Source organism: Scyliorhinus canicula, chromosome 8, assembly GCF_902713615.1.
Source record: "Scyliorhinus canicula chromosome 8, sScyCan1.1, whole genome shotgun sequence".
NCBI classification, from domain to species: Eukaryota; Metazoa; Chordata; class Chondrichthyes; order Carcharhiniformes; family Scyliorhinidae; genus Scyliorhinus; species Scyliorhinus canicula.
In genome coordinates, this window is record NC_052153.1 from 32,470,282 (window position 1) to 32,495,361 (window position 25,080).

General features: G+C 46.6%; 1 protein-coding gene across 3 annotated transcripts in view; it reads right to left on the minus strand.

The window, feature by feature from the left end:
- The window catches only part of frem1a (Fras1 related extracellular matrix 1a), a 452,495-nt gene that overhangs the window by 51,327 nt on the left and 376,088 nt on the right, over positions 1–25,080 (minus strand). For all 3 annotated transcript variants that reach the window (XM_038804357.1, XM_038804358.1, XM_038804359.1), the window contains one exon: positions 20,555–20,750. In XM_038804357.1, the coding sequence (XP_038660285.1) occupies positions 20,555–20,750 (196 nt within the window). The remainder of the gene's footprint in view (positions 1–20,554; positions 20,751–25,080) is intronic.

A 25,080-nucleotide genomic window follows, 5' to 3' on the forward strand; every position in this document is an offset into this window, starting at 1 on the left:
TTGGAACCACAGAATATCTACAATTCAGAAGGAGGCATTTGGCTCATTGAGCCTGCACTGACCCTCTGAAATAGCACCCTACCGAGATATACACCGTAATCCGATAATTCATCTAGCCTGCACATCTTTGGACAGTAGAGGGTAATTTAACATGGCCAGTGCACTAAACCAGCACAGTTTTGGACTGCGACAGGAAACCAGAGCACACAGAGAAAACCCAATCAGACACAGGATAACATGTAGACTCCATACAGACAGAAACAAAAGACAATAATTGAACCATGGACCCTGGCACTATGAGGCAATAGTGTTAACCACTGTGCCACCATGCTTCCCGTAATGTGCCACAGTGCCTCCCAAATTCAATGGGTCAGTTTGGGAGACTATTGGGAAACATTGACCACATCAAAGAGGGTAAGTGCATTCCAAGCACACAAATGTGTAATAAACAAAGAACAAAGAAAATTACAGCACAGGAACAGGCCCTTCGGCCCTCCCAGCCTGCGCCGATCCAGATCCTTTATCTAAACCTGTCTCCTGTTTTCCAAGGTCTACTACCCTCTGTTCCCGCCCGTTCATATACCTGTCTAGGTGTCTCTTAAATGATGCTATCGTGCCCGCCTCTACCACCTCTGCTGGTAAAGCGTTCCAGGCACCCACCACCTTCTGCGTAAAAAAACTTTCCCCACACATCTCCCTTAAACTTTCCCCCTCTCACCTTGAAATCGTGACCCCTTGTAACTGACACCCTCACTCTTGGGAAAAGCTTGTTGCTATCCACCCTGTCCATGCCTCTCATAATGTTGTAGACCTCAATCAGGTCCCCCCTCAACCTCCGTCTTTCCAACGAAAACAATCCTAATCTACTCAACCTTTCTTCATAGCTAGCACCCTCCATACCAGGCAACATCCTAGTGAACCTCCTCTGCACCCTCTCCAAAGCATCCACATCCTTCTGGTGATGTGGCGACCAGAACTGCACGCAGTATTCCAAATCTGGCCTAACCAATGTCCTATACAACTGTAACATGACCTGCCGACTCTTGTACTCAATACCCCGTCCGATGAAGGCAAGTATGCTGTATGCCTTCTTGACCACTCTATCAACCTGCGTTGCCACCTTCAGGGTACAGCAGACCTGAACTCCCAGATCTCTCTGTACATCAATTTTCCCCAAGACCCTTCCATTGACCATATAGTCCTCTCTTGAATTTGATCTTCCAAAATGCATCACCTCGCATTTGCCTGGATTGAACTCCATCTGCCATTTCTCTGCCCAACTCTCCCATCTATCTATATTTTGTTGTATTCTCTGACAGTCCTCCTCGCTATCTGCAACTCCACCAATCTTAGTATCATCTGCAAACTTGCTAATCAGACCACCTATACTTTCCTCCAGGTCATTACCTGGAGGTAAGTAATGACCTCACTTACCTCTCTTTGATGTGGTCAATGTTTGCAAACATTGGGATTTCACCACTTACATTCATTGATCCATGAAAGGAGATGAATGAACAAAGGCTGCAGCTGTTTTGTGGGAGCTGTCAATCACAGCCTGCTACAAGAAAGCTATGAATGGCTAGCAGCTGATGGATCTGCAGGGTTGAAACACAGGTCACAGCTGTTCTCATTCAAAGAATAGACACATACAATTATTTTCACTGCCTGTCTAGACTGCTCTCCAGCTTCCAGATAGTAGTCTCTTTTCTGGGGTGGGGGGGAGGTTGTTGGGAGGATCCTGACAGGGATATCCTTAATCATGGGGTTCCTGGGGGTGGGGATCTCCCTATTCATTGGTTCTGGGTTAAGGGTCCCTTTAGTTAAGGGGTCTCTGTGGGAGTTCTTTCAGTCAGGCAGTCTCTGGGAGGTCTCCCTTTAGTTAGGGCATCTCTGTGGGTTGCATTCCAGTTATAGGATCTCTGTGGCAGTTTTCTTCAGTTAAGGATCCCAAGGAGGGGATCTCCCCACTGCTGCGGGGCTCCCTTTTCATGGAGCCCCTGGGAAGCCTCCTATTCATGGGGTCCTTAGGGGAAAATTTCCCTATTAAGGTGATCTCTGGATGCGTGTGTGTGTGTGTGGGGGGGGGGGGGGGGAGAGGGGGGTCTTGTAGAGGAGGAGAGGGCAGGTAGTGCATCATGGAGGGTGGGGTTAGCCCTCTGATGGAGTTGTCGCCATGACCAACCGCTAGTTCCACCACACCCTGGCCACGCTGGTCGTGACCACCAGTGATCCGCATCCTTGTTTCCAGGCCCTGAGGACTGGAGAATCACAGAGGGCTGGAGTGTGGGGTCCACACCCGTTAAATGGTACAAATGGGTCATTAAGCTCTCTCCTCTACCTTGACCCCATTTTTATTTTCAACTATTTATTTTCATATTTCCATTGATTAATTGTTCCATTCCTCTTTTCATCCCAATTTCCATCTTGTTGATCCCTTACCACTCTATCCCCTCCAGCCATCCACCCCACTAGGGTCAGCTGTGTTCTAGGTTGTCATTTGAGACACTGCTTACTTTTGTTCTGTGTTATGGGAGAGGTGTTTTCAGAACCCCAAAATGTATCATGGAGTTCAACCAACCCCCACCTTTAATGGGTTGTTGCTTTTGAAGCACACGGCTTGTTCCCCAGGTGTAGTATTACAATTATGGACACATGGTTTTTAAGACAAAACAATGTTTATTCCATAAACTCAAATTAATCTTTTAAATAAACACTGGATCTCTTAACACCCCTTACTTCAAAGATAACCCCGAAATAATACAACACTACTCAATCTTCCAAACTGTTCCTTTACACATCCAAAAGACTTAACAAATCCTTCAAACAGAAGCACATTAGATTTATATTCAATACTGAGACCTTTTTACTATTCCGATTTCACCAAAGGATTAAGAGATAGTCCTTCATGGCAGAGATCACCAGAAATGCAGCTCACAGCCACACCCAAGCTTTGTTCAAAACTGAAACTAAAACTCCCAAAAAGCAGAAGTGAGCTCAGCTCCCCCCGTGACATCACTTCAGTAATATGATCTGCCTCATTTCTTAAAGGTACATTTCTTAAACATCCAATTCTTAAAGGCACTCTCACATGACACTGACAGTAACATATTTGGATCTCTTAATGCACCACTATCAGCACCTTTCTTAGCCATGATCACCGCCATTCACATTCCCTCTGTCTTTTTGTCCATGCCATCTTTGTCAATCTCTCCCCAGCCGCTGCCTATCACTGGGCCTCTATCCAGCCCTACTGCTCCATCCCCACACGCCCCTCCACTCAGTAGAAATCTCATCCTATTTCCAGTTCTCTCGTGCTCTGACAAAGAGTCATCCAGACTCAAAATGTTGGCTCGGTTCTCTCTCCACAGATGCTGTCAGACCTGCTGAGAATTTCCAGCATTTTGTTTTTGTGTCAAGCAAGTGCTTTGTCTGCCCCATCTGCCGCTTGACACGGAAAGTCTTCTGAGTCTAATTATCAAAAATTTTCATCTCAATTTGAGCGAGAGTGAAGTCCCTATACTTCTGATTTATTTCTGTAGTATTGCGTAGCATTTGGGGCAGGATTTGTTTGACAGGACTAGCAAATGATTGAAGTACAATATAAACAATCAGAAAGCAGGAAAAAAAACAAGAAAAAGAAAACTGAATGCTTAATACATCTGGAACTTTATTTCCATCAATCACAAGAAATGAAGGGCAAGATCTATCGGCTGTGTTGCGGACGAAAAGCAGTGGCTGGTAGATATCGGAGATTCCTCTTCTGGGAGCTACCCGGTTCATACATAAAAACATACATAGAAAACAGAGGTAGGAGGAGGCCATTGGGCCCCTTGAGCCTGTTCCACCATTCGTTATGATCATGTGACCAGCAAGTTCAATACCCTGATTCCCCCCCCCCCCCCATATCCTTGATCCATAACACCATAAGACATAGAAGCAGAATTAGGCCACTTGGCCCATCAGGTCTGCTCCCCCATTCAATCATGGCCGAATTTTTTCTCATCCCCATTCTCTTGCCTCCTCCCCATAACCCCTGATCTCCTTAATAATAATTTTGGCCCCAAGAGCTTTATACAATTCCTTCTTGAAATTACACAATGTTTTGGCCTCAACTACTTTCTGTGGAAGCGAACTCCCCAGATTCACCATTCTCTGGGTGAAGAAATTTCTCCTCACCTCAGTCCCAAAAGGTTTATCACTTACCCTCAAACTATGACCCCTAGTTCTGGACTCCCCAACCACTGAGAACATTCTTTCTGAATCTATGCTGTCTAATCCTGTTAGAATTTTGCAAGTTTCTAGGAGATCCCTCCCACTCTTCTAAACATCATATATTTTAAAAGTACATATTTATTCTCCTTTTTCATATTTTCTCCCAAATTTACATCCACCAACAATAAACAATAATCAGTAACAAATATGTCAATCCCCATATCAATAACAACAATCCCATCCTCCCACCAAACCCCAAACATTAGTCCGCAAGTTCAGCTAAACAAATGACAAAAAGGAATCAGGAATCACCCATAGTCACCATTAACACACACAGACCCCCTCCCCCCAACCTTTCCACCCACCCACCAAAACTAATGTTCGATGTCATCCAGTTTTTGAAAGTGCATAATGAATAACACCCATGAATTGTAGAACCCCTCCATCCTTCCCCTCAGTTCAAACTTAACTTTCTCAAGAATGAAGAATTCCAATAGGTCCCCCCGCCACGCTAGGGCACAGGGTGGAGAGGTTGCTCTCCAACCTATCAGGATCCGCCTTCGGGTGATCAACGAGGCGAAGGCTACAACATCTGACTCCACACATGTTTCCAGCCCTGGCTGGTCCGACACCCCGAGTATGGCCTCCCGGGGGCCCAGGTCCAGTTGAACATGCACCACTTTAGAAATTAACCAAACCTCCTTCCAGTAATCCTCTAGCTTTGGACAGGACAAAAACATATGAACGTGATTAGTGCCCCCCCCGCCCGCAACGTTCACACACATCTTCTACTCCTTCAAAGAATTGGCTCATCCTCGCCATCGTGAGGTGTGCTCTGTATACCACCTTCAGCTGTATCAGCCCCAACCTCGCGCACGAGGTGGTGGCGTTCACTCTCCGGAGCACCTCACACCAGAACCCCTCCTCCATATCCTCTCCCAACTCTTCCTCCCACTTTGCTTTGATCCCTTCCAGTGGTGCCTTCTTCTCTTCCAAAATAGCTCCGTAGACCGCTGACACTACCCCCTTCTCCAGTCCTCCTGTCGTCAGCACCTCCTCCAGCAATGTGGAGGCCGGCTCCACCGGAAAGCTCTGTATCTCCTTTCTGGCAAAATTTCGAACCTGCATGTATCGAAACATTTCCCCCTGCTCCAGCCCATACTTCGCTTCCAGCTCCTTCAATCCTGCAAACCAACCCCCAAGAAACAAATCTTTTAGTGTCTTAATCTCCTTCGCCTCCCATTTCCGAAAATTTCCATCCCACTTCCCTGGCTCAAATCTGTGGTTCCCCCGAATCGGCATTTCCCTTGACCCTGCACACAACCCGAAGTGTTGGAGAAACTGTCTCCAAATTCTCAATGTAGCTATTATGACCGGACTCTCTGAGTATTTCCCTGGGGCCATCGAGAACGGCGCAGTTGCTAGTGCTTTCAATCCCGACCCCCTGCACAAACTCTCCTCCATTCTGACCCACTGGGAATCAACCCCTCTGACACAGCTCCGTACCTTCCCCACATTCACTGCCCAATAATAATACATCAGGTTATGAAGACCCAAACCCCCTGCCTGCCTTCCCTTCTGTAGCAACACCTTTCCAACTCTGGCCACCTTCCCTCCCCATATGAAAAAAGTACTCATTCCCTCAATCTCTCTGCAAAATGCCTTTGGCAGGAAAATCGGCAGGCATTGGAAAATAAACAGAAATCACAGCAACACGTTCATTTTAACTGCCTGCACCCGACCCGCCAGTGACTTTGCCAGATCAGCTTTCACTCTCCCCACCAAACTAGAAATTTTGTACCTGCAGAGCCCCCCCCACCCCCCACCACTCCTGGGCAACCTGCACCCCAGGTACCTAAAGTGTACCCTGCCCTATGGAATGGCAGCCTCCCAACCCTGCCCCCACCACCGACCGAGACAACACAAAATACTTACTCTTGTCCAGATTTAGTTTGTACCCCAAGAAAGACCCAAACACCCGAAGCAGCTCCAATATTCCCCCTATCAACACACTCGGTTCCAACAGGTATAACTGTAAGTCATCGGCATATAAGGACACCCTATGCTCTATCACCCACCCCGCACTATTCCTTTCCATATCCCCGAACTTCTGAATGCGATGGCCAACGGCTCAATCGCGAGTGCAAACAGCAGGGGGGACATAGGACATCCCTGCCTAGTCCCAAGGTGTAGAGAAAAGTATCTCGAGCTGATATTGTTTGTGCGGACACTCGCTCTCGGCTCCTGATATATAGCAGCTTTACCCAGTTCACAAATCTTGGTCCAATCCCAAACCACTCCAGAACTGCCATCAAGTACCCCCATTCTACCCGGTCAAACTTTCTCAGCGTCCAATGTCACAACAACCTCTGTTTCCTTCCCCTCTGTCGGTGCCATAACCACGTTCAAAACCCTTCTAAAGTTTGAAAAGAGCTGCCTCCCTCTCACCTATCACCTTCAGGAGACACTCCTCCAGCCTACCCACCAGTACCTTCGCCAGTACCTTTGCGTCCACATTAAAAAGTGATATGGGCCTTACGACCCACACCATGTCAGGTCCTTATCTTTTTTTAGCAACAGGGAAATCGATGCCTGCCCCAAAGTTTATGGAAACACTGTGGTAAACCACTGTTGCACCTATATTAGAACATAGAACATAGAACAGTACAGCACAGAACAGGCCCTTCGGCCCTCGATGTTGTGCCGAGCAATGATCACCCTACTCAAACCCACGTATCCACCCTATACCCGTAACCCAACCCCCCATTAACCTTATTTTTTTTAGGACACTACGGGCAATTTAGCATGGCCAATCCACCTAACCCGCACATCTTTGGACTGTGGGAGGAAACCGGAGTACCCGGAGGAAACCCACGCATACACGGGGAGGACGTGCAGACTCCGCACAGACAGTGACCCAGCTGGGAATCGAACCTGGGACCCTGGCGCTGTGAAGCATTTATGCTAACCACCATGCTACCGTGCTGCCCTTTAATATTAGGTGATGTATGCTGGGACCTGTAGTACAGGTACGTCGGTAGTCCCTGCCTGCTGGCTCCGGAGTATAAATGTGTGTGTCCTCCATGCTGCAGCCATTTTGCCAGCTGCTGTGGGAGGCCACACATCTTAGAGCAATAATGCCTCAGTTGTATCCAACTCTCGTCTTTGTGCAATTGATCGTGTATCAAACAGGGTGTTCCCGATCGCCTCTTCAAACATCACCACCATCAGGGGTGCCAGCTTATCCTTGAATTTTTTATAATATTCCACCGGAAACCCATCCAGCCCTGCCACCTTCCCCGAATGCATCCTCCCAATCGCATCTTTTATCTCCTGCTCCACTATCGCTCCTTCTAATGTAGCCCTGACCCCCTCCCCTAACCTCTGGGACTCCAACCCATCTAGAAATACCTGCATCGCCCGGTCTCCACCAGGTGGCTCTGACCTGTACAACCTCTTATAAATTTCCTCAAAGACCTTGTTAATCAGATCCGGAGCCATCACCAACTTCCCTGCCCTATCCCTCACCTGAACAATTTCCCTTACCGCTGCCTCCCTCCGGAGCTGATCTGCTAACATAAGGTGGTACCCTATCTCTATGCTCATAAACTGCCCCCTTGCTCGTCTCAGTTGGTGTACCACCTTCCTGGTAGATAGTCAGTCAAAGCTCGCCTGTAGTTCCTTCCTCTTTTCCAACTTTGCTGGGTCCCCATCTTCTGCATAACTCCTATCTGTCTCCAACATCTCATCTATTACTCTCTGCCACTCCAACCTCTCCTTTTTGTCCACCCAAAATCATGAGATCACCTCACTCCGCACCACTGCCTTTCGAGCCTTCCAGACAACTGCCTTCAACACCTCACCCGTACAGTTGAAACCTACATATTCCTCAATTGCCTTTTCAATTTTGTCACAGAACTCTTGGTCCCCCAAAAGTCCCACATCTAATTTCCACCCCGGCCTCTGCGCTACCCCTTCTCCTGTACCATTTCCACCCAATGCGGAGCATGATCTGATACTGCAATTGCCGAGTATTCCGACTCCTTAACCCCAGCCAGCAAAGCCTTCCCCACCACGAAAAAGTCGATCCACGAGTATACCTTATGGACTGCTGAGAAATACGAGTACTCCCGTTCCCTCGGTTGCAGAAACCTCCAAGGGTCCACCCCTCCCATTTCCACCATTAGCCCAGCCAATGCCTTCGCCCACCAAGATCCAGTCCCCCCCCCCCCGACTATCAATAATTCTAACCAAGTCTCTCATATATAAGACAGTCCCGCAATCACAGGAATCAGCCTAGTAAACATTCGCTGCATTCACCTCGATAGCAAGAACATCCTGTCTCAGATAAGGGCACCAAGATTGCACACTGTGCCCCCCACAGTTGAAGTAAAACATCTCTATTCCTATACTCAGATCCTTTTGCTATGAAGGCCAACATACCATTTGCCTTCTTTGCTGCCTGCTGTAACTGTGTGCTTACTTTCAGCGACTGATGCATGAAGACACCAAGGCCTCGCTGAGTATCCACCTCTGTCAATTTACACCCATTCAAATGATAATCTGATAAATGATAATAAGCGTGGGTTTCCTCCGGGTGCTCCGGTTTCCTCCCACAGTCCAAAGATGTGCGGGTTAGGTGGATTGGCCATGCTAAATTGCCCGTAGTGTAAGGTTAATGGGGGGATTGTTGGGTTATGGGTATACGGGTTACGTGGGTTTAAGTAGGGTGATCATTGTTCGGCACAACATCGAGGGCCGAAGGGCCTGTTCTGTGCTGTACTGTTCTATGTTCTATGTTCTAATCTGCCTGCCTATTTTTGCTGCCGAAGCAGATAACCTCACATAAATCCACATCTGATATGCATATGCCCGCTCACTCATTCAGTCCAAATCCCGCTGAGGCATTTCTGCATCCTTATAGAATCATAGAATTTACAGTGCAGAAGAAGGCCATTTGGCCCATCGAACCTGCACCGGCCCTTGGAAAGAGCACCCTACATCAGCCGATCCTTCCATCCTATCCCCGTAACACCACCTAACATTTATTTTGGACACGAAGGGCAATTTAGCATCGCCAATCCACCTCACCTGCACATCTTTGGACTGTGGGAGGAAACCGGAGCACCCGGAAGCACGCAGACATGGGGAGAACGTGCAGACTCCGCACAGACAGTGATCCAAGCCGGGAATCGAGCCTGGATCCTGGAGCTGTGAAGCAACTGTGCTAACCACTGTGCTGCCAGCCTGCCCTAGTTCTTCTCCTCACAGTTCTACCTCCCACCCAACTTTGTATCATCTGCAAATTTGGAGATAATACATTTAGTTTCCCTCCTCCTAATCATAAATATATAATGTGAACAGTTGGGGTCCTAACATAGATACCCCACTGGTCACCACCTGCCAATCAGATAAAGACCCAATCATACAAACCTTTTGCTTCCTGTTTGTTATCCAGCATTCTATCAATCTCAAGACACTACCGGTAATTCCATGCGCTTTAACTTTACATAGTAATCTGCTATGTGAGACCTTGTCAAAAGCCTTCTGAAAGTCTAAATAAACAACATCCATCTGTTCTCCGTGGTCAACTCTACCCGTTACATCTTCAAAGAATTCTCGTAGATTTGTCAAGCATGATATCCATTTTGTAAAGCAATGCTGACTTTGTCTGATTACACCACTGCTTTCCAAATGCTGTGCAATGACCTCCTTGATAATGGACTCTAGCAAGTTCCCAACTGCCGGTTAGGCTCACGGGTCTATAGGTCTCTGCTTTCTCTCTCCATCCCTTTTTGAAAGGGGGATTATATGAGCTACCCTCCAATCTATAGGGACCATTCCAGAATCCAAAGAATTTTGGAAAATGACCACCAATGGATCCAGACAAGTTTCAGTAGGGGAGCATTTCGGGAACAGTGACCACAATTCAGTAAGTTTTAAAGTGCTGGTGGACAAGGATAAGAGTGGTCCTCGGGTAATGTGCTAAATTGGGGGAAGGCTAATTATAACAGTATTAGGCGGGAACTGAAGAACCTAGATTGGGGGCGGATGTTTGAGGGTAAATCAACATCTGACATGTGAGAGGCTTTCAAATGTCAGTTTTGGAATTCAGGACCGGCATGTTCCTGTGAGGAAGAAGGATAAATATGGAGACAAAATTGCTGAGGTCTTGACAGAAATCTTTGGCTCCTCACTGTCTTCAGGTGATGTCCCGGAGGACTGGAGAATAGCCAATGTTGTTCCTTTGTTTAAGAAGGGTATCAAGGATAATACACATAACTACAGGCTGGTGAGCATTATGTCAGTGGTAGGGAAATTACTTGGCAGAATTCTTAGAGACAGGATCTACCCCCATTTGGAAGCAAGTGGTCGTATTAGAAAGAGGCAGCATGGTTTTGTGAAGGGGGAGGTTGTGTCTAACTAATGTGATAGAGTTTTTCACGGAGGTCACAAAGATAATTGATGCAGGTAGGGCAGTGGATGTTGTCTATATGGACTTCAGTAAAAGGCCTTTGACAAGGTCCCTCATGGCAGACTGGTACAAAAGGTGAAGTCACACAGGATCAGAGGTGAGCTGGCAAGATGGATGCAGAACTGGCTGGGTCAGAGAAGGCAGAGAGTAGCAATGGAAGGGTTTTGTGATTGGAGGCCTGTGACTTGTGGTGTTCCACAGGGATCACTGGTGGGACCTTTGCTGTTTGTAGTATACATAAATGATTTGGAGGAAAATGTAACTAGTCTGATTAGTGAGTTTGTGGATGACACAAAGGTTGGTGGAATTGCGGATAGTGATGAGGACTGTCAGAGGATACAGCAGGATTTAGATTGTTTGGAGACTTGGGCGGCAAGGTGGCAGATGGAGTTTAATCTAGACAAATGTGAGGTAATGCATTTTGGAAGGTCTAATACAGGTAGAGAATATACAGTGAATGGTAGAACCCTCAAGAGTATTGACAGTCAGAGAGATCTAGGTGTACAGGTCCACAGGTCACCGAAAAGTGCAACACAGGTGGAGAAGGTAGTCAAGAAGGCATGCTTGCCTTCATTGGCCGGGGCATTGAGTATAAAAATTGTCAAGTCATGGTGCAACTGTGTAGAAGCTTAGTTAGGCCACACTTGGGAGTACAGTGTTCAATTCTGGTCACCACACTACCAGAAGGATGCGGAGGCTTTAGAGAGGGTGCAGAAGAGATTTACCAGGATGTTGCCTAGTATGGAGGGCATTAGCTATAGGGAGAGTTTGAATAAACTTGGTTTGTTCTCACTGGAACGAAGGCGGTTGAAGGGCGACCTGATAGAGAACTACAATATTATGAGGGGCATAGAAAGAGTGAATTGTCAGAGACTTTTTCCCAGGGTAGAGCTGTAAATTACTAGACAGCTTAGGTTTAAGGTGCGAGGGACAAGGTTCAAAGGAGATGTATGAGGTAAGTTTTTTTACACAGAGGGTAGTGGGTGCCTGGAACTCACTGCCGGATGTGGTGATGGAAGCAGGGACAAGAGTGACATTTAAGGGGCATCTTGACAAATACATGAATAAGATGGGAATAGAGCGATAAGGACCCCGGAAGTGTAGAAGATTTTATTTTAGATCAGCAGCATGGTCGGCGCAGGCTTGGTGGGCCAAAGGGCCTGTTCCTGTGCTGTACTTTTCTTTGTTCTTTGTACTATTTCAAGGGCCACTTCTTTAAGTACTTTGGGATGATGATTATCTGGCCCTGGAGATTTGTCCACCTTCAATCTCATTAATTTCTCCAAAATAATTTCTTTACTAATACTACTTTCCTTCAGCTTCTCACTAAAACTTGTGTTTCTCAGAACTGCCGGTACATTATTCATGTCTTTGTGAAGACAGAAGTAAAGTGCAAATTTAGTTCCTGAGCCATTTCTTTGATCCCTGTTATGAATTTGGGGCCTCACGGTAGCATGGTGGTTAGCATCAATGCTTCACAGCTCCAGGGTCCCAGGTTCGATTCCCGGCTGGGTCATTGTCTGTGTGGAGTCTGCACGTCCTCCCTGTGTGTGCGTGGGTTTCCTCCGGGTGCTCCGGTTTCCTCCCACAGTCCAAAGATGTGCGGGTTAGGTGGATTGGCCATGCTAAATTGCCCGTAGTGCAAGGTTAATGGGGGGATTGTTGGGTTACGGGTATACGGGTTACGTGGGTTTAAGTAGGGTGATCATTGCTCGGCACATCGAGGGCCGAAGGGCCTGTTCTGTGCTGTACTGTTCTATGTTCTAATTCTCCCATTTCTGACTGTAAGGGGCCCACATTAGGTTTTATCAATCTTTTTCTCTTTTCATACTTATAGAAACTTTTACAGTCAGTTTTTATGTTCCCCGCTAGCTTATTTTCAAATTGTATTTTCCTCTTCTTAATCAATCGTTTGGTCTGTCTTTGCTGAATTTTAAACTGTTCCCAACCCTCAGATCTATTGCTTTCTCTTGGTAATTTGCATGCCTCTTCTTTGAATCTAATACTATCTCTAATTTACCTTGTAAGCCTGGGTTTGAGCATAGTCCCCTTTCCACTTTTACGCTAAATAGGAATGAAAGACTCTTGGAGTTCACTTATTCGTTCCTTGAATGCCTGCCATTGCCTGTCCATTGTTTTACTTTTCAGTCATGTTTACCATCCATCACAGCCAGCATATTATACCAGCACAGTTACATTTATTGAGCTTCAGGACCTTGGGCTCAGAAACAACTAACTCTCTATTCACCTTGATAAAGAATTCTATCATATTATGGTCATTCATCCCTAAGGGTTCTCTCACAACTAGATTGCCGATAAATCCTTTCTCATTGCACAATACCCCATCCAAGATGGCTTGTTCCTTTGTTGGTTCCTCAATATATCGATCCAGAAAACCATCCCGTCTATACTCTAGAAATTCCTCCTCTATTGTACTGTGACTAATTTGACTCAGCTCTATTTAAGAAGAGAGCTTCAAAGCACACTCGCAATTAGCTTTGCGCATGAGCAGAGAGAAAGGCCACATCCGGAGTGAGGAACAGACAGAGTGAGTTTTAAACATTGGATTTTGCAGCAGAGTGGGAATTGAATTGGTAAGTCTTTCCCTCTTTTCTCTTTTAATTTTAGTAGTTCAATTAAAAGTTTGATAAGGAGCTGCCCCACCCAAATAACTGAGTGGCAGTTAACTGTACATTACCTGAAGCCTGATTAGGAGTCAAGAGACATTGGTTACTTACACCTGGAGTGAGGCACAGACAGAATAAGTTTTAAACTTGGGAATTTGAAGCAGAGTGGAAATTCAGTGCAGAACGGGAAGAGGTACTCTCTGCATTTTCTCCTTGCTCTGTAACTTTTTAAATCTTCAGAGAGGGTTCTTGCCCTGCTGCAGGTGAGGCTCCAAGGGAGGAAGCTGATTGGTAAGTAGTGGGAAAGATTGGCAAGTCTTTACAATTTTTAGCACTTATAATTTGAAAATAAGTTTTGTGGTTTATGATCTGTAAGGCCCCCAATTGGTAGGAACAAATACAAGGAATGAAGGGCCGGAGAGAATTGATTAGAATTTAATATCAGATATCTTCCAAAGCTTTAAATTAAAAGTGTAAGTCATGGCAGGAGATTTCAAAGCTTTGGTTTGCTCCTCTTACTCTACGTGGGAGGCTGGGAACATTTCCAGTGCCCGGAGCCAGCATGTGTGCAAGAAGTGTCTGCAGCTACAGCTCCTGGGGACTGGGGACACAGTAGAGCATCTGCGAGACAGAGGGTGTCGTGGAAAGCACGCTGAGAGAGTTGGTCACACCGCAGGCTCAGAAACCACAGGCAGGAAGGGAATGGGTGATCACCAGGCAGAGCAAGACAACTAGGCAGGCAGTGAAGGAATCTCCTGTTGCCATTCCCCTGCAAAACAGATATACCATTTTGGATACTGTTGAGGGGAATGACCTCTCTGGGGAAAGCAGCAACAGCCAAATTTGTTGCACCATGTTTGGTTCTGCTGCAGGGGAGAGTATTAAAAAGTGTGGAGAAGCAATAGATTTAGGGGATTCGATTATAAGGGGGATAAGCGTTTCTGTGGCCAACGAGACTCCAGAATGGTATGTTGCCTTCCTGGTGCTGGAGTGAAGATGTCTCGGAGCAGTTACATGACATTCTGGAGGGAGAGGGTGAACAACCAGTGGTCGTGGTATACGTGGATATCAACGGCATAGGTTAAAAAAAGGTATGAGGTCCTGAAAACTGAATATAAGGAGTTAGGAAGAAAGTTGAGAAGTCGGACCTTAAAAGGTAGCGATCTCAGGATTACTCCCAATGCCATGTACTTGTCAGAGTAGAAATATTAGGGTGTATCGGATCAATACATGGCTGAAGAGATGGTGTGAGGAGGAGGATTTCAGATCCCTGGGGCATCAGGGCCGGTTCTGGGAGAGGTGGGACCTGTATAAACTGGATGGTGTACACCTGGGCACGACCGGGACTGATGTCCTTGTGGGAGTATTTGTTGGAGTGGTTGGGGAGGGTTTCAACTAATATGGCAGGGGATGGGAACCCATGTAAGGATTCAGAGCAGGGGGAATCAAGAACAAGAGAGTATGACAGCAAGGAGAATACGAAAAGTGATAGGCAAACAAATCAAAGGCCTGTATCAGATAATGACACTGCAAAATACTAGGGACAGGACAAAAAAGTGTTAAAAGGACTAGCCTTAAGGTTTTTTACCTGAACGCGTAGAAATAAATGCATGAATTATTTGCGCAGGTAGAGTGATATGATATGGTTGGGATTACGGAGACATGCAGCAGGATTCGCCGACCCCCTGCCGGGTTGTAGAATCCCCAGGGGGCGTCGTGAATCCTGACCTGCCGCCGGCTGCCGTATTCTCCAGTGCCAGTTTTTGGGAAGAGGCGGGGTTCACGCAACGCTAGTCAGGGGCCGTTGGCAGTTCTCCGGGCCCCGATGTGCCGAACAGCCGCCCGTTTCTGGCCAGTCCTGCCGGTGTGGATTAGACATGGTCCCACACGGCGAGACCTGGCAGGTAAGTCGGCTGGGGTGACCCTCGGGGGGGGGGGGGGGAATCTGTCCCTGGGGGTGCCCCGTGCTGGTCTGGCTCGCGATCGGGGCCCTCCGATCTGTGGCCAGGCCTGTGCCACGGGGGCACTCCTTCCTTCCGCACTGGCCCCTTTTGGGATCCGCCATGGCCAGCGCGGGGAAGACAACCCCCTGCGCATGCGCCAGAATCCGCCGGCCGGTCTGCGCATGCGCGGAACCATGCCGGCAGTTCCACGCATGCGTACGATCATGCCAGCCCTTTGACGCATGTGCTAACTCGCGCAGTCCCTTCGGCGCCAACCCCTCCGGTGTCCACCTAGCTGCACTTTCAGGGGCTTTTGACGCCGGAGTGGTTCGTGCTGGTTTTCCCGCTGCCATGGGGGACTTAGTCACCCGAAAGGAGAATACCGCCCATGGCTCCAAGGTGACCAAGGGTGGGAACTAAACATTGAGAGCTATTCAGTTTTTAGGAAAGACAGACTGAAAGGAAAAGGTGGTGGCGTTGCTTTGTTGATTAATAAAGATATTTATAAAATATTGAGGATATATTAAGGATTTAAGGGCAGTACTGTAGCACAAGTGGATAGCACTGTGGCTTCACAGCGCCAGGGTCCCAGGTTCGATTCTGTCACTTCTGTGCGGAGTCTGCACTTTCTCCCCGTGTCTGCGTGGGTTTGCTCCGGGTGCTCCAGTTTCCAACCACAGACCAAAGACGTGCAGGTTAGGTGGATTGGCCATGCTAAATTGCCCTTCGTGTCCAAAAGTGGTTAGGAGAGGTTACTGGGTTACGGGGATAGGGTGGAAGTGAGGGCTTAAATGGGTCGGTGCAGACTCGATGGGCCAAATGGCCTCCTTCTGCACTCTATAGTTTATGTTCTGTATCAGTACAGATGATGTGGAATCTGTTTGGGTTGAGTTAGCGAAGTGAGAAATAAGGAGAGAGAGGAGTTGAACACATGGCTACAGGGATGGTGCAGGAGGAAGGGTTTTGGTTTCCTGGATAATTGGGGCTCATTCTGGGGTAGGTGGGACCTCTACAAACAGGATGGTCTTCACCTGAACCAGAAGGGTACCAATATCCTGGGTGGGAGATTTGCTAGTGCTCTTCGGGGGGGTTTAAACTAATTCAGCAGGGGGATGGGAACCTAAATTGTAGTCCCAGTGTACAGGATGTTGAGAGTAGTGAGGTCAGGGATAGGGTTAAAAGTTCGAAAGAGGGCACCGGCAGGCAAGACGCTGGTTTGAAGTGTGTCTACTTCAACGGCAGGAGCATCCGGAATAAGGTGGGTGAGCTTGCAGCATGGGTTGGTACCTGGGATCTCGATATTGTGGCGATTTCGGAGACATGGGTAGAGCAGGGACAGTAATGGTTGTTGCAGGCTCCAGGATTTAGATGTTTCTGTAAGAACAGAGAGGATGGTAAAAGAGGGGGGGGGGGGGGGGGGGGGGGGGGGTGTGGCATTGATAAGCAAGGAAAGTATTACGGCGGTAGAAAGGACGTTTGAGGACTCATCTACTGAGGTAGTATGGGCCGAGGTTAGGAACAGGAGAGGAGAGGTCACCCTGTTGGGAGTTGTCTATAGACGTCCGAATAGTTCCAGAGATGTGGAGGAAAGGATTGCAAAGATGATTCTCGAGAGGAGCGAGAGTAACAGGGTAGTTGTTACGGGGGACTTTAACTTTCCAAAGTCCCCTGGGCCAGGTGGGATTTACCCTAGGATTCTCTGGGAAGCCAGGGAGGAGATTGCAGAGCCTTTGTCCTTGATCTTTATGTCATCTTTGTCGACAGGAATAGTGCCGGAAGACTGGAGGATAGCAAATGTTGTCCCCTTGTTCAAGAAGGGGAGTAGAGACAACCCCGATAATTATAGACCTGTGAGCCTTACTTCGGTTGTGGGTAAAATGTTGGAAAAGGTTATAAGAGATAGCGTTTATAATCATCTTGAAAAGAACAAGTTGATTAGCGATACTCAACACGGTTTTGTGAAGGGTAGGTCATGCCTCACAAACCTTATTGAGTTTTTTGAGAAGGTCACCAAACAGCTGGATGAGGGTAAAGCGGTTGATGTGGTGTATATGGATTTCAGTAAGGCGTTTGATAAGGTTCCCCACGGTAGGCTATTGCAGAAAATAAGGAACATAAGAACTAGGAGCAGGAGTAGGCCATCTGGCCCCTCGAACCTGCTCCGCCATTCAATGAGATCTGATCTTTTGTGGACTCAGCTCCACTTTCCGGCCCGAACACCATAACCCTTAATCCCTTTATTCTTCAAAAAACTATCTATCTTTACCTTAAAAACATGTAATGAAGGAGCCTCAACTGCTTCACTGGGCAAGGAATTCCATAGATTCACAACCCTTTGGGTGAAGAAGTTCCTCCTAAACTCAGTCCTAAATCTACTTCCCCTTATTTTGAGGCTATGTCCCCTAGTTCTGCTTTCACCCTCCAGTGGAAACAACCTGCCAGCATCTATCCTATCTATTCCCTTCATAATTTTAAATGTTTCTATAAGATCCCCCCTCATCCTTCTAAATTCCAACGAGTACAGTCCCAGTCTACTCAACCTCGCCTCATAATCCAACCCCTTCAGCTCTGGGATTGAAGGTGATTTAGTGGTTTGGATCAGTAATTGGCTAGCTGAAAGAAGACAGAGGGTGGTGGTTGATGGCAAATGTTCATCCTGGAGTTCAGTTACTAGTGGTGGATCTGTTTTGGGGCCACTGCTGTTTGTCATTTTTATAAATGACCTGGAAGAGGGTGTAGAAGGATGGGTTAGTAAATTTGCAGATGACACGAAGGTCGGTGGAGTTGTGGATAGTGCTGAAGGATGTTATAGGATACAGAGGGACATAGATAAGCTGCAGAGCTGGGCTGAGAGGTGGCAGATGGAGTTTAATGCGGAAAAGTGTGAGTTGGTTCACTTTGGAAGGAGTAACAGGAATGCAGAGTACTGGGCTAATGGCAAGATTCTTGGTAGTGTAGATGAACAGAGAGATCTCGGCATCCAGGTACATAAATCCCTGAAAGTTGCCACCCAGGTTAATAGGGCTGTTAAGAAGGCATATGGTGTGCTCGCCTTTATCAGCAGGGGGATTGAGTTTCGGAGCCACAAGGTCATGCTGCAGCTGTACATAACTCTGGTGCGGCCGCTCCTGGAGTACTGCATGCAGTTCTGGTCACCACATTATAGGAAGGATGTGGAAGCTTTGGAAAGGGAGATTTACTAGGATGTTGCCTGGTATGGAGGAAAGGCTCAGGGACTTGAGGTTGTTTTCGTTAGCGAGGAGAAGGCTGAGAGGTGACTTAAGAGAGACATATAAGATAGTCAGAGGGTTAGATAGGGTGGACAGTGAGAGTCTCTTTCCTCGGATGGTGATGATCAACATGAGGGGACATAGCTTTAAATTGAGGGGTGGTAGATATAGGACAGATGTCAGAGGCAGTTTCTTTACTCAGAGAGTAGTAGGGGTGTGGAACGCCCTGCCTGCAACAGTAGTAGACTTGCCAACTTTAAGGGCATTTAAGTTGTCACTGGATAGACATATGGATGAAAATGGAATAGTGTAGGTCAGAGAGGCTTCAGATGGTTTCACAGGTCGGCGCAACATCGAGGGCCGAAGGGCCCATACTGCGCTGTAATGTTCTATGTTCTAAGAAACACCAGGGGACAAAAGACATTCGTAGGGGTGTTATACAGACCACTAAACTACAGTGGTAATATTTGGATAGCATTAGACAGAAAATCAGCCTGGATGCAGGTCTGGCACTGCCAAGATGTCCAAGTGGCTAATGAAGGGAAGTATCCCATATGACTTCTTAACCACCTGCCCTGCCCTAGTCTCTTCAGGGATCTTTGGATATGCACCCCATGGTCTATCTGGCCCTCTGTATTTCTTAGAATCATACTATCCGAACAGGCGCTGGAATGTGGCGACTAGGGAACTTTCACAGTAACTTCATTTGAAGCCTACTCGTGACAATAAGCGATTTTCATTTTTAGGGGCTGGTTTAGCTCACTGGGCTAAATCGCTGGCTTTTAAAGCAGACCAAGCAGGCCAGCAGCACGGTTCGATTCCCATACCAGCCTCCCCGGACAGGCGCCGGAATGTGGCGACTAGGGGCTTTTCACAGTAACTTCATTGAAGCCGACTCGTGACAATAAGCGATTTTCATTTCATTTCATTTCATCCATTGTGTATTCCATAGCCATGTTAGTCCTCCCAGAATGCATCACTTCACATCTTTAAGGATTGCCACAGCTATTTTAATCTGACCAGCCTCTCTATATTGATATAGATTTCAAAACTGAAAATCTGATCCCTCAGGAATTCCGTGCATTTTTATTCTTTTCAAAAGCACAGTCCTAATCTAAATGAGAATTGGAATTTGCACATTATGAAATCAGATGTTTTGCTTCAAATAAGTGTTACCGCATTATATAATATTCAGAAGTTTATAGTATCACATTGCCCCAGTAGTTATCGCTTCTCTTTATTCTGTGGGTGTCACTGGCAAAGCGAGCATTTGTTGCTCATCCCTCTTTGCCCTTGAACTGAATCGTCCAAAAGATAGTTAAAAGTCCACAATATTGCTGTGGGTCTGGAGTCACATGTCGGCCATACCAGGGGAAGGAAGACCTTTGCAACAATTGATGGTGGTTTCATGGTTACCATTGCTGAGACTAGCTTTGTAATTTCAGATTTATTAATTGAATTTAAATTACACAAGATGCTGTGTCGGATTTGAACCCATTCCCCCAGTGAATTAGGCTTGGTTGATGAATTACTAATTCAGTAATATTACTACTATGCCACCATCTCTAATGAAGAGCTTGTTCAACCTGGGATAACACAAGAACACAATCATTTGACAATACATTAAGATGCAGCATTGCGAATGCTCAATTTTAATAAGGACCAGAACCTAAATAAATACTTGCTCTGTGTTTAAAAAAATGTAATAGAAGTTTTTCTATTAAGATGCCTGATTGCCCTATCATGCATAAGGATGTCACATTTTGATCAAAATTACATTGGCTATTGCCTCTCAGTCCAACTCGCATCTAGACTGGTTGAATTATGATACACGCTGTATGATCAAAAAGGCTCCGGGGAAGCTGGGAAAGTTGCCAACTAGCCTTTACGAATACTTAAAATATATGGCAGTAATTTCTGTACATTCATGACATACCTTAATTCATTTAGTTTTCAAAATAATAAGGTATTAACTTTGATTGCAGTATTATTGCTGTATTGTGAAATGATCTCTGCTTTGCTTTTTTGAGCTGTAAGTGATCGCTGTGGTTATTGTTTCTACTGTACCTTTTTCAATGTTCTGAATGGAGATTTGGAAGCAGTGCACTGAAGATCTGTGATCGCCATCCGATAAGCGGAAATGAAAACTGTCTTGACCCTTTGACCCAATTGCTCCAGTGTGCACATATCTCAGTCGGTTCATATCGATGTCATCCTGACTGCAGTTCATGCCAGAGTGCAGGGGCAGCCAGTCCTTACTTTCCTGATTGTAACAAAACATGGTGGAGAAAGGCTCCCATTATGGAACAGAAACTCAGAGCATAAGATATGAGCACAGAGTCCAAGTAAACTATGTCAAATGCATTGTCCTCATCTACACACCTGGTCACCTCTTTGAAAAATTCAATCAAGTTGGTCAGACATAATCTCTCGTTACCAAAACCATGCTGACTGTTCTTGATTAATCACTCCGCCTCCTAATGCAGGTTAATTTTAGCTTCCAATAACTTTGCCACCATTGAGGTTAGACTGACTGGCATGTAGTTGCCTGGATTACCCCTTCCTCCCTTCTTGAATAATGTTACCACATTATATGGTATCACGTATATAGTGAAGCATGTGGGGTGGTCACTGGAAAAGGGGAGCAAATAGTCTGAGCGGAAACCTTGAAGATAAAGCCACTGCCTTCACCACATGCATCATCATTCCCTGTAGACTTCACCAACTTCAAATAAAATTGCAATCCATCAATTACCCCTACTAACCCGGCTACAGCCAATTCATCTCTGGATTATTATCCAAACCATGTGCAAATTGGCATAGGGATGAGAAAATTAGGCAAATAAACACGTGTGGGAAAGAGGGGTTAAATTTTATGGGGTACTGGCACAGTATTGGGACAGGAGGGAACTGTGCCATTCGGATGGTCTCCACCTGAGCCAATCTGGAACCAGTATCCTAGTGGAAAGGACAAATAGGGTGGTCATTGGGACTGGTAAATGGGGGGAGGGCCTAAATGCTTCACTGGAACTTAATACAATTCCAAAAACAAGTAGTAGGGTAGGGAGTAAAGAAATCGCCAAGAACCCAACGTCAGGAACTGTAGCTAATGGCAAAACTACTAGAAGTATACTGAGTATACTGAAGTATACTGAAAAGTGCAGAGGACACCAGAAGTCTGCAGAGGGATTTAGATAGGTTAAGTGAATGGGCGAGGGTCTGGCAGATGGAATACAATGTTGACAAGTGTGAAGTTATCCATTTTGGTAGGAATAACAGCTGTGCAGAGAGACCTGGGTGTGCTAGTGCATGAATCGCAAAAAGTTGGTTTACAGGTGCAACAGGTGATAAAGAAGGCAAATGGAGTTTTGTTCTTCGTTGCTGGAGGGATGGAGTTGGATTGCATTGGGTTTGTTGAAGTCTAGGGAGGTTAAGACTAGGGAGGTTATGCTGCAATTGTATAAGGTGTTAGTGAGGCCACACCTGGAGTATCGTGTTCAGTTTTGGTCTCCTTACCTGAGGGAGGACATACTGGCGCTGGAGGGTGTGCAGAGGGGATTCACTCGGTTAATCCCAGAGCTGAAGGGGTTGGATTACGAGGAGAGGTTGAGTAGACTGGGACTGGGGTTGGAGAGGGGAGGATCTCGGAAGCGTACCAGGTGATGCAGGAGGTAAACGAGGCCTCGGTGGAGGAGCTGAAAGGAAATGGGAGGAGGAGCTGGGTGAGGAGATTGAGGAGGGGACGTGGGCAGATGCCCTGGAAAGGATGAACTCCTCCTCTTCTTGTGCGAGGCTTAGCCTCATACAGTTTAAGGTGCTGCATAGGGCTCATATGACCGGGACAACGATGAGCCATTTTTTTTGGGAGTGAGGACAGGTGTATTAGGTGCTCTGGGGGCCCAGCAAACCATGTCCACATGTTCTGGGCATGCCCAGCGCTGGGGGAATTTTGGAAGGGTGTAGCAAGGACGGTATCGAGGGTGGTAGGATCCAGGGTCAATCCAGGCTGGGGACTCGCAATATTTGGGGTTGCAGTGGAGCCGGGAGTGCAGGAGGCGAAAGAGGCCGGTGTTCTGGCCTTTGCGTCCCTAGTAGCCCGGCGGAGGATTCTTCTTCAGTGGAAGGATGCGAGGCCCCCAAGCGTGGAGGCCTGGGTCAACGATATGGCGGGGTTTATTAAATTGGAGAGGGTGAAATTTGCCCTAAGGGGGTCAGTGCAGGGGTTTTTCAGGAGATGGCAACCATTCCTAGATCTCCTGGCAGAGCAGTAAAATCAAAAGGTCAGCAGCAGTAGCAACCCAGTTGGGGGGGGGGTTGTCTCTTTGTTTTTGTTTTGGGTTGAATCTTTGCCAACGACGGGCGTTTATTTATTTTTTCTCTTTTATATACATGGTGGGGGGGGGGGGGGGGGGGGGGGTTGTTCTTTTTGTTATTAGAATTTTCTGTTACTGTTTTCTTTTTTGTGAAAATGTGAAAATTTGAATAAATATTATTTTTAAAAAAGAATAGACTGGGACTGTCCTCGTTTGAATTTTATAGAAACATATAAAATTATGAAGGGAATTGATAGGATAGATGCGGGCAGGTTGTTTCCACTGGCGGGTGAAAGCAGAACTAGGGGGAATAGCCTCAAAATAAGGGGAAGTAGATTTAGGACTGAATTTAGGAGGAACTTCTTCACCCAAAGGGTGAATCTATGGAATTCCTTGTCCAGTGAAGCAGTTGAGGCTCCTTCATTGAATGCTTTTAAGATAAAGATTGATAATTTTTTGAAGAATAAAGTGATTAAGGGTTATGGTATTCAGGTCGGAAAGTGGAGCTTAGTCCACAAAAGATCAGCCATGATCTGATTGAATGGCGGAGCTGGCTCAAGGGGCCAGATGGCCTACTTCTGCTCCTAGTTCTTATGTTCTAACGAGGAAGTAGTTGATGGACCCTTTGTATAATGCTGGTGAGGGGATCCTTTCCGTTGCTGAACATATGTCCAGCTCAACGAGGTTATGAGGATGTTAGTTGAGATCAAAAATGGCAGCACAGCAGCAGCAGAATGATATGATGACTAATGACACAATCTGCCTATTTTTGAATACTTCTAGCTTACACTCCTAATGCATCCGCTGGTGACCTTATCAAAATGATGTTTGGCATGGCCAACATCAGATTGGGCATGTGTGCTGCCAATGCAAATCAAATTTTTACACAGACCAGCAACCACAATGCTGAAAAATGGCATTACAGAGCCCAGTGTTGCAGCTCTGATCACTCACCCTGAAGGAAATACTCCAATTTGTGTTTCACATAACAAAAGTGTTAGGACACCATTATAAAATCTTTGTCTGTTCTGTGCTTCCTTTTAAATTCCTGGCCTGGCTGCCTTAAATCTGCCATCTTCTTGTTAGTTGCTACAAACTGAAACACCCCTGATCTAATGGATTTATCCAGGACTTTCCTTTTAGGTTCTGTGGCAGAACCTGTGATGTCAGTTTGATAAGACTTGGTAAGTAGCTGATCAACGTGGCTGGAATCCTGAACTATCTCATGTTGTTGCTTGCGATTGGTGGATCCATTCAGAATCTTCCAGAAGAAAGACGGGTCATCTGGAAAGCTCAATTTTGTCCTCAGTGCTGTGAAACGTTTAGCCTTGAAGCATCTGGAAGACCCTCTTACTCTCTCTGCCAGGCGATTTTCAAACCTCCTGGTCAGATCTGCGAAGGCACTCCTGTTTAAAGGACAGAGAGCAGCAAGAACTCTGAAGGGCAACTTCTGGAGTAGAAAATTGCAAGCAGTTTCTCAACCAATCTTCTGTCTGAATGGATGGGAAGGACCCAATCTGTGAACACTCTTTAGAATACAGCCAGTGTTTCTGTACAGAGATAACACAAACGGAAGACACTGTAAAATCCTCAGGTTTAACTTCCAGTAATATGTCGTTGGAATTGCACCAGCCTGAATCTCCTGTATGAGCTCCATCCGTTTTTTGGAGGTCACAACTGCACCAACCTGAATTGCCAGGGACCTGGGTTCAATTCCGACCTTGGGTGATCGTCTGTGTGAAGTTTTCACATTCTCCCCGTGTCTGCGTGGGTTTCCTCCGGGTGCTCCAGTTTCCTCAAAAAGCCCAAATATGTGCAGGTTAGGTGGATTGACTATGCTAAACTGCACCTTTATGTCCAAAGATGTGGGCTTACGGGGATAGAGTGGGGGAGTGGGTCGAGGTACGGTGCTCTTTCAGAAGATGGGGCAGACTTGATGGACTCCTTCTGCACTGAAGGGATTCTATGAAATTTGGACATCCAAGGTGATCAGCTTGGGAGATGGTGGCAGCAGTGGTGAGTGCCTAGGCCCTAGAAATGAATACAGCCACACAATGCAGGAAGAGGATGAATAATCTTCTCCGTTCCACCAGGGTAGGTCACCTTTCCCATTGCTCTTAACTACATACTCACAAATCCATCACTTTCTACAGGGATCTCACTCATTGCCAGCTCAAGGATATCACCACTCACTCTCCTTTGTGGATTGTGTCCACATTGCACCACTCATCGTCCACACATGCCAGACATCCTTCTCACCTGGTATGGCAGGCACCCTGC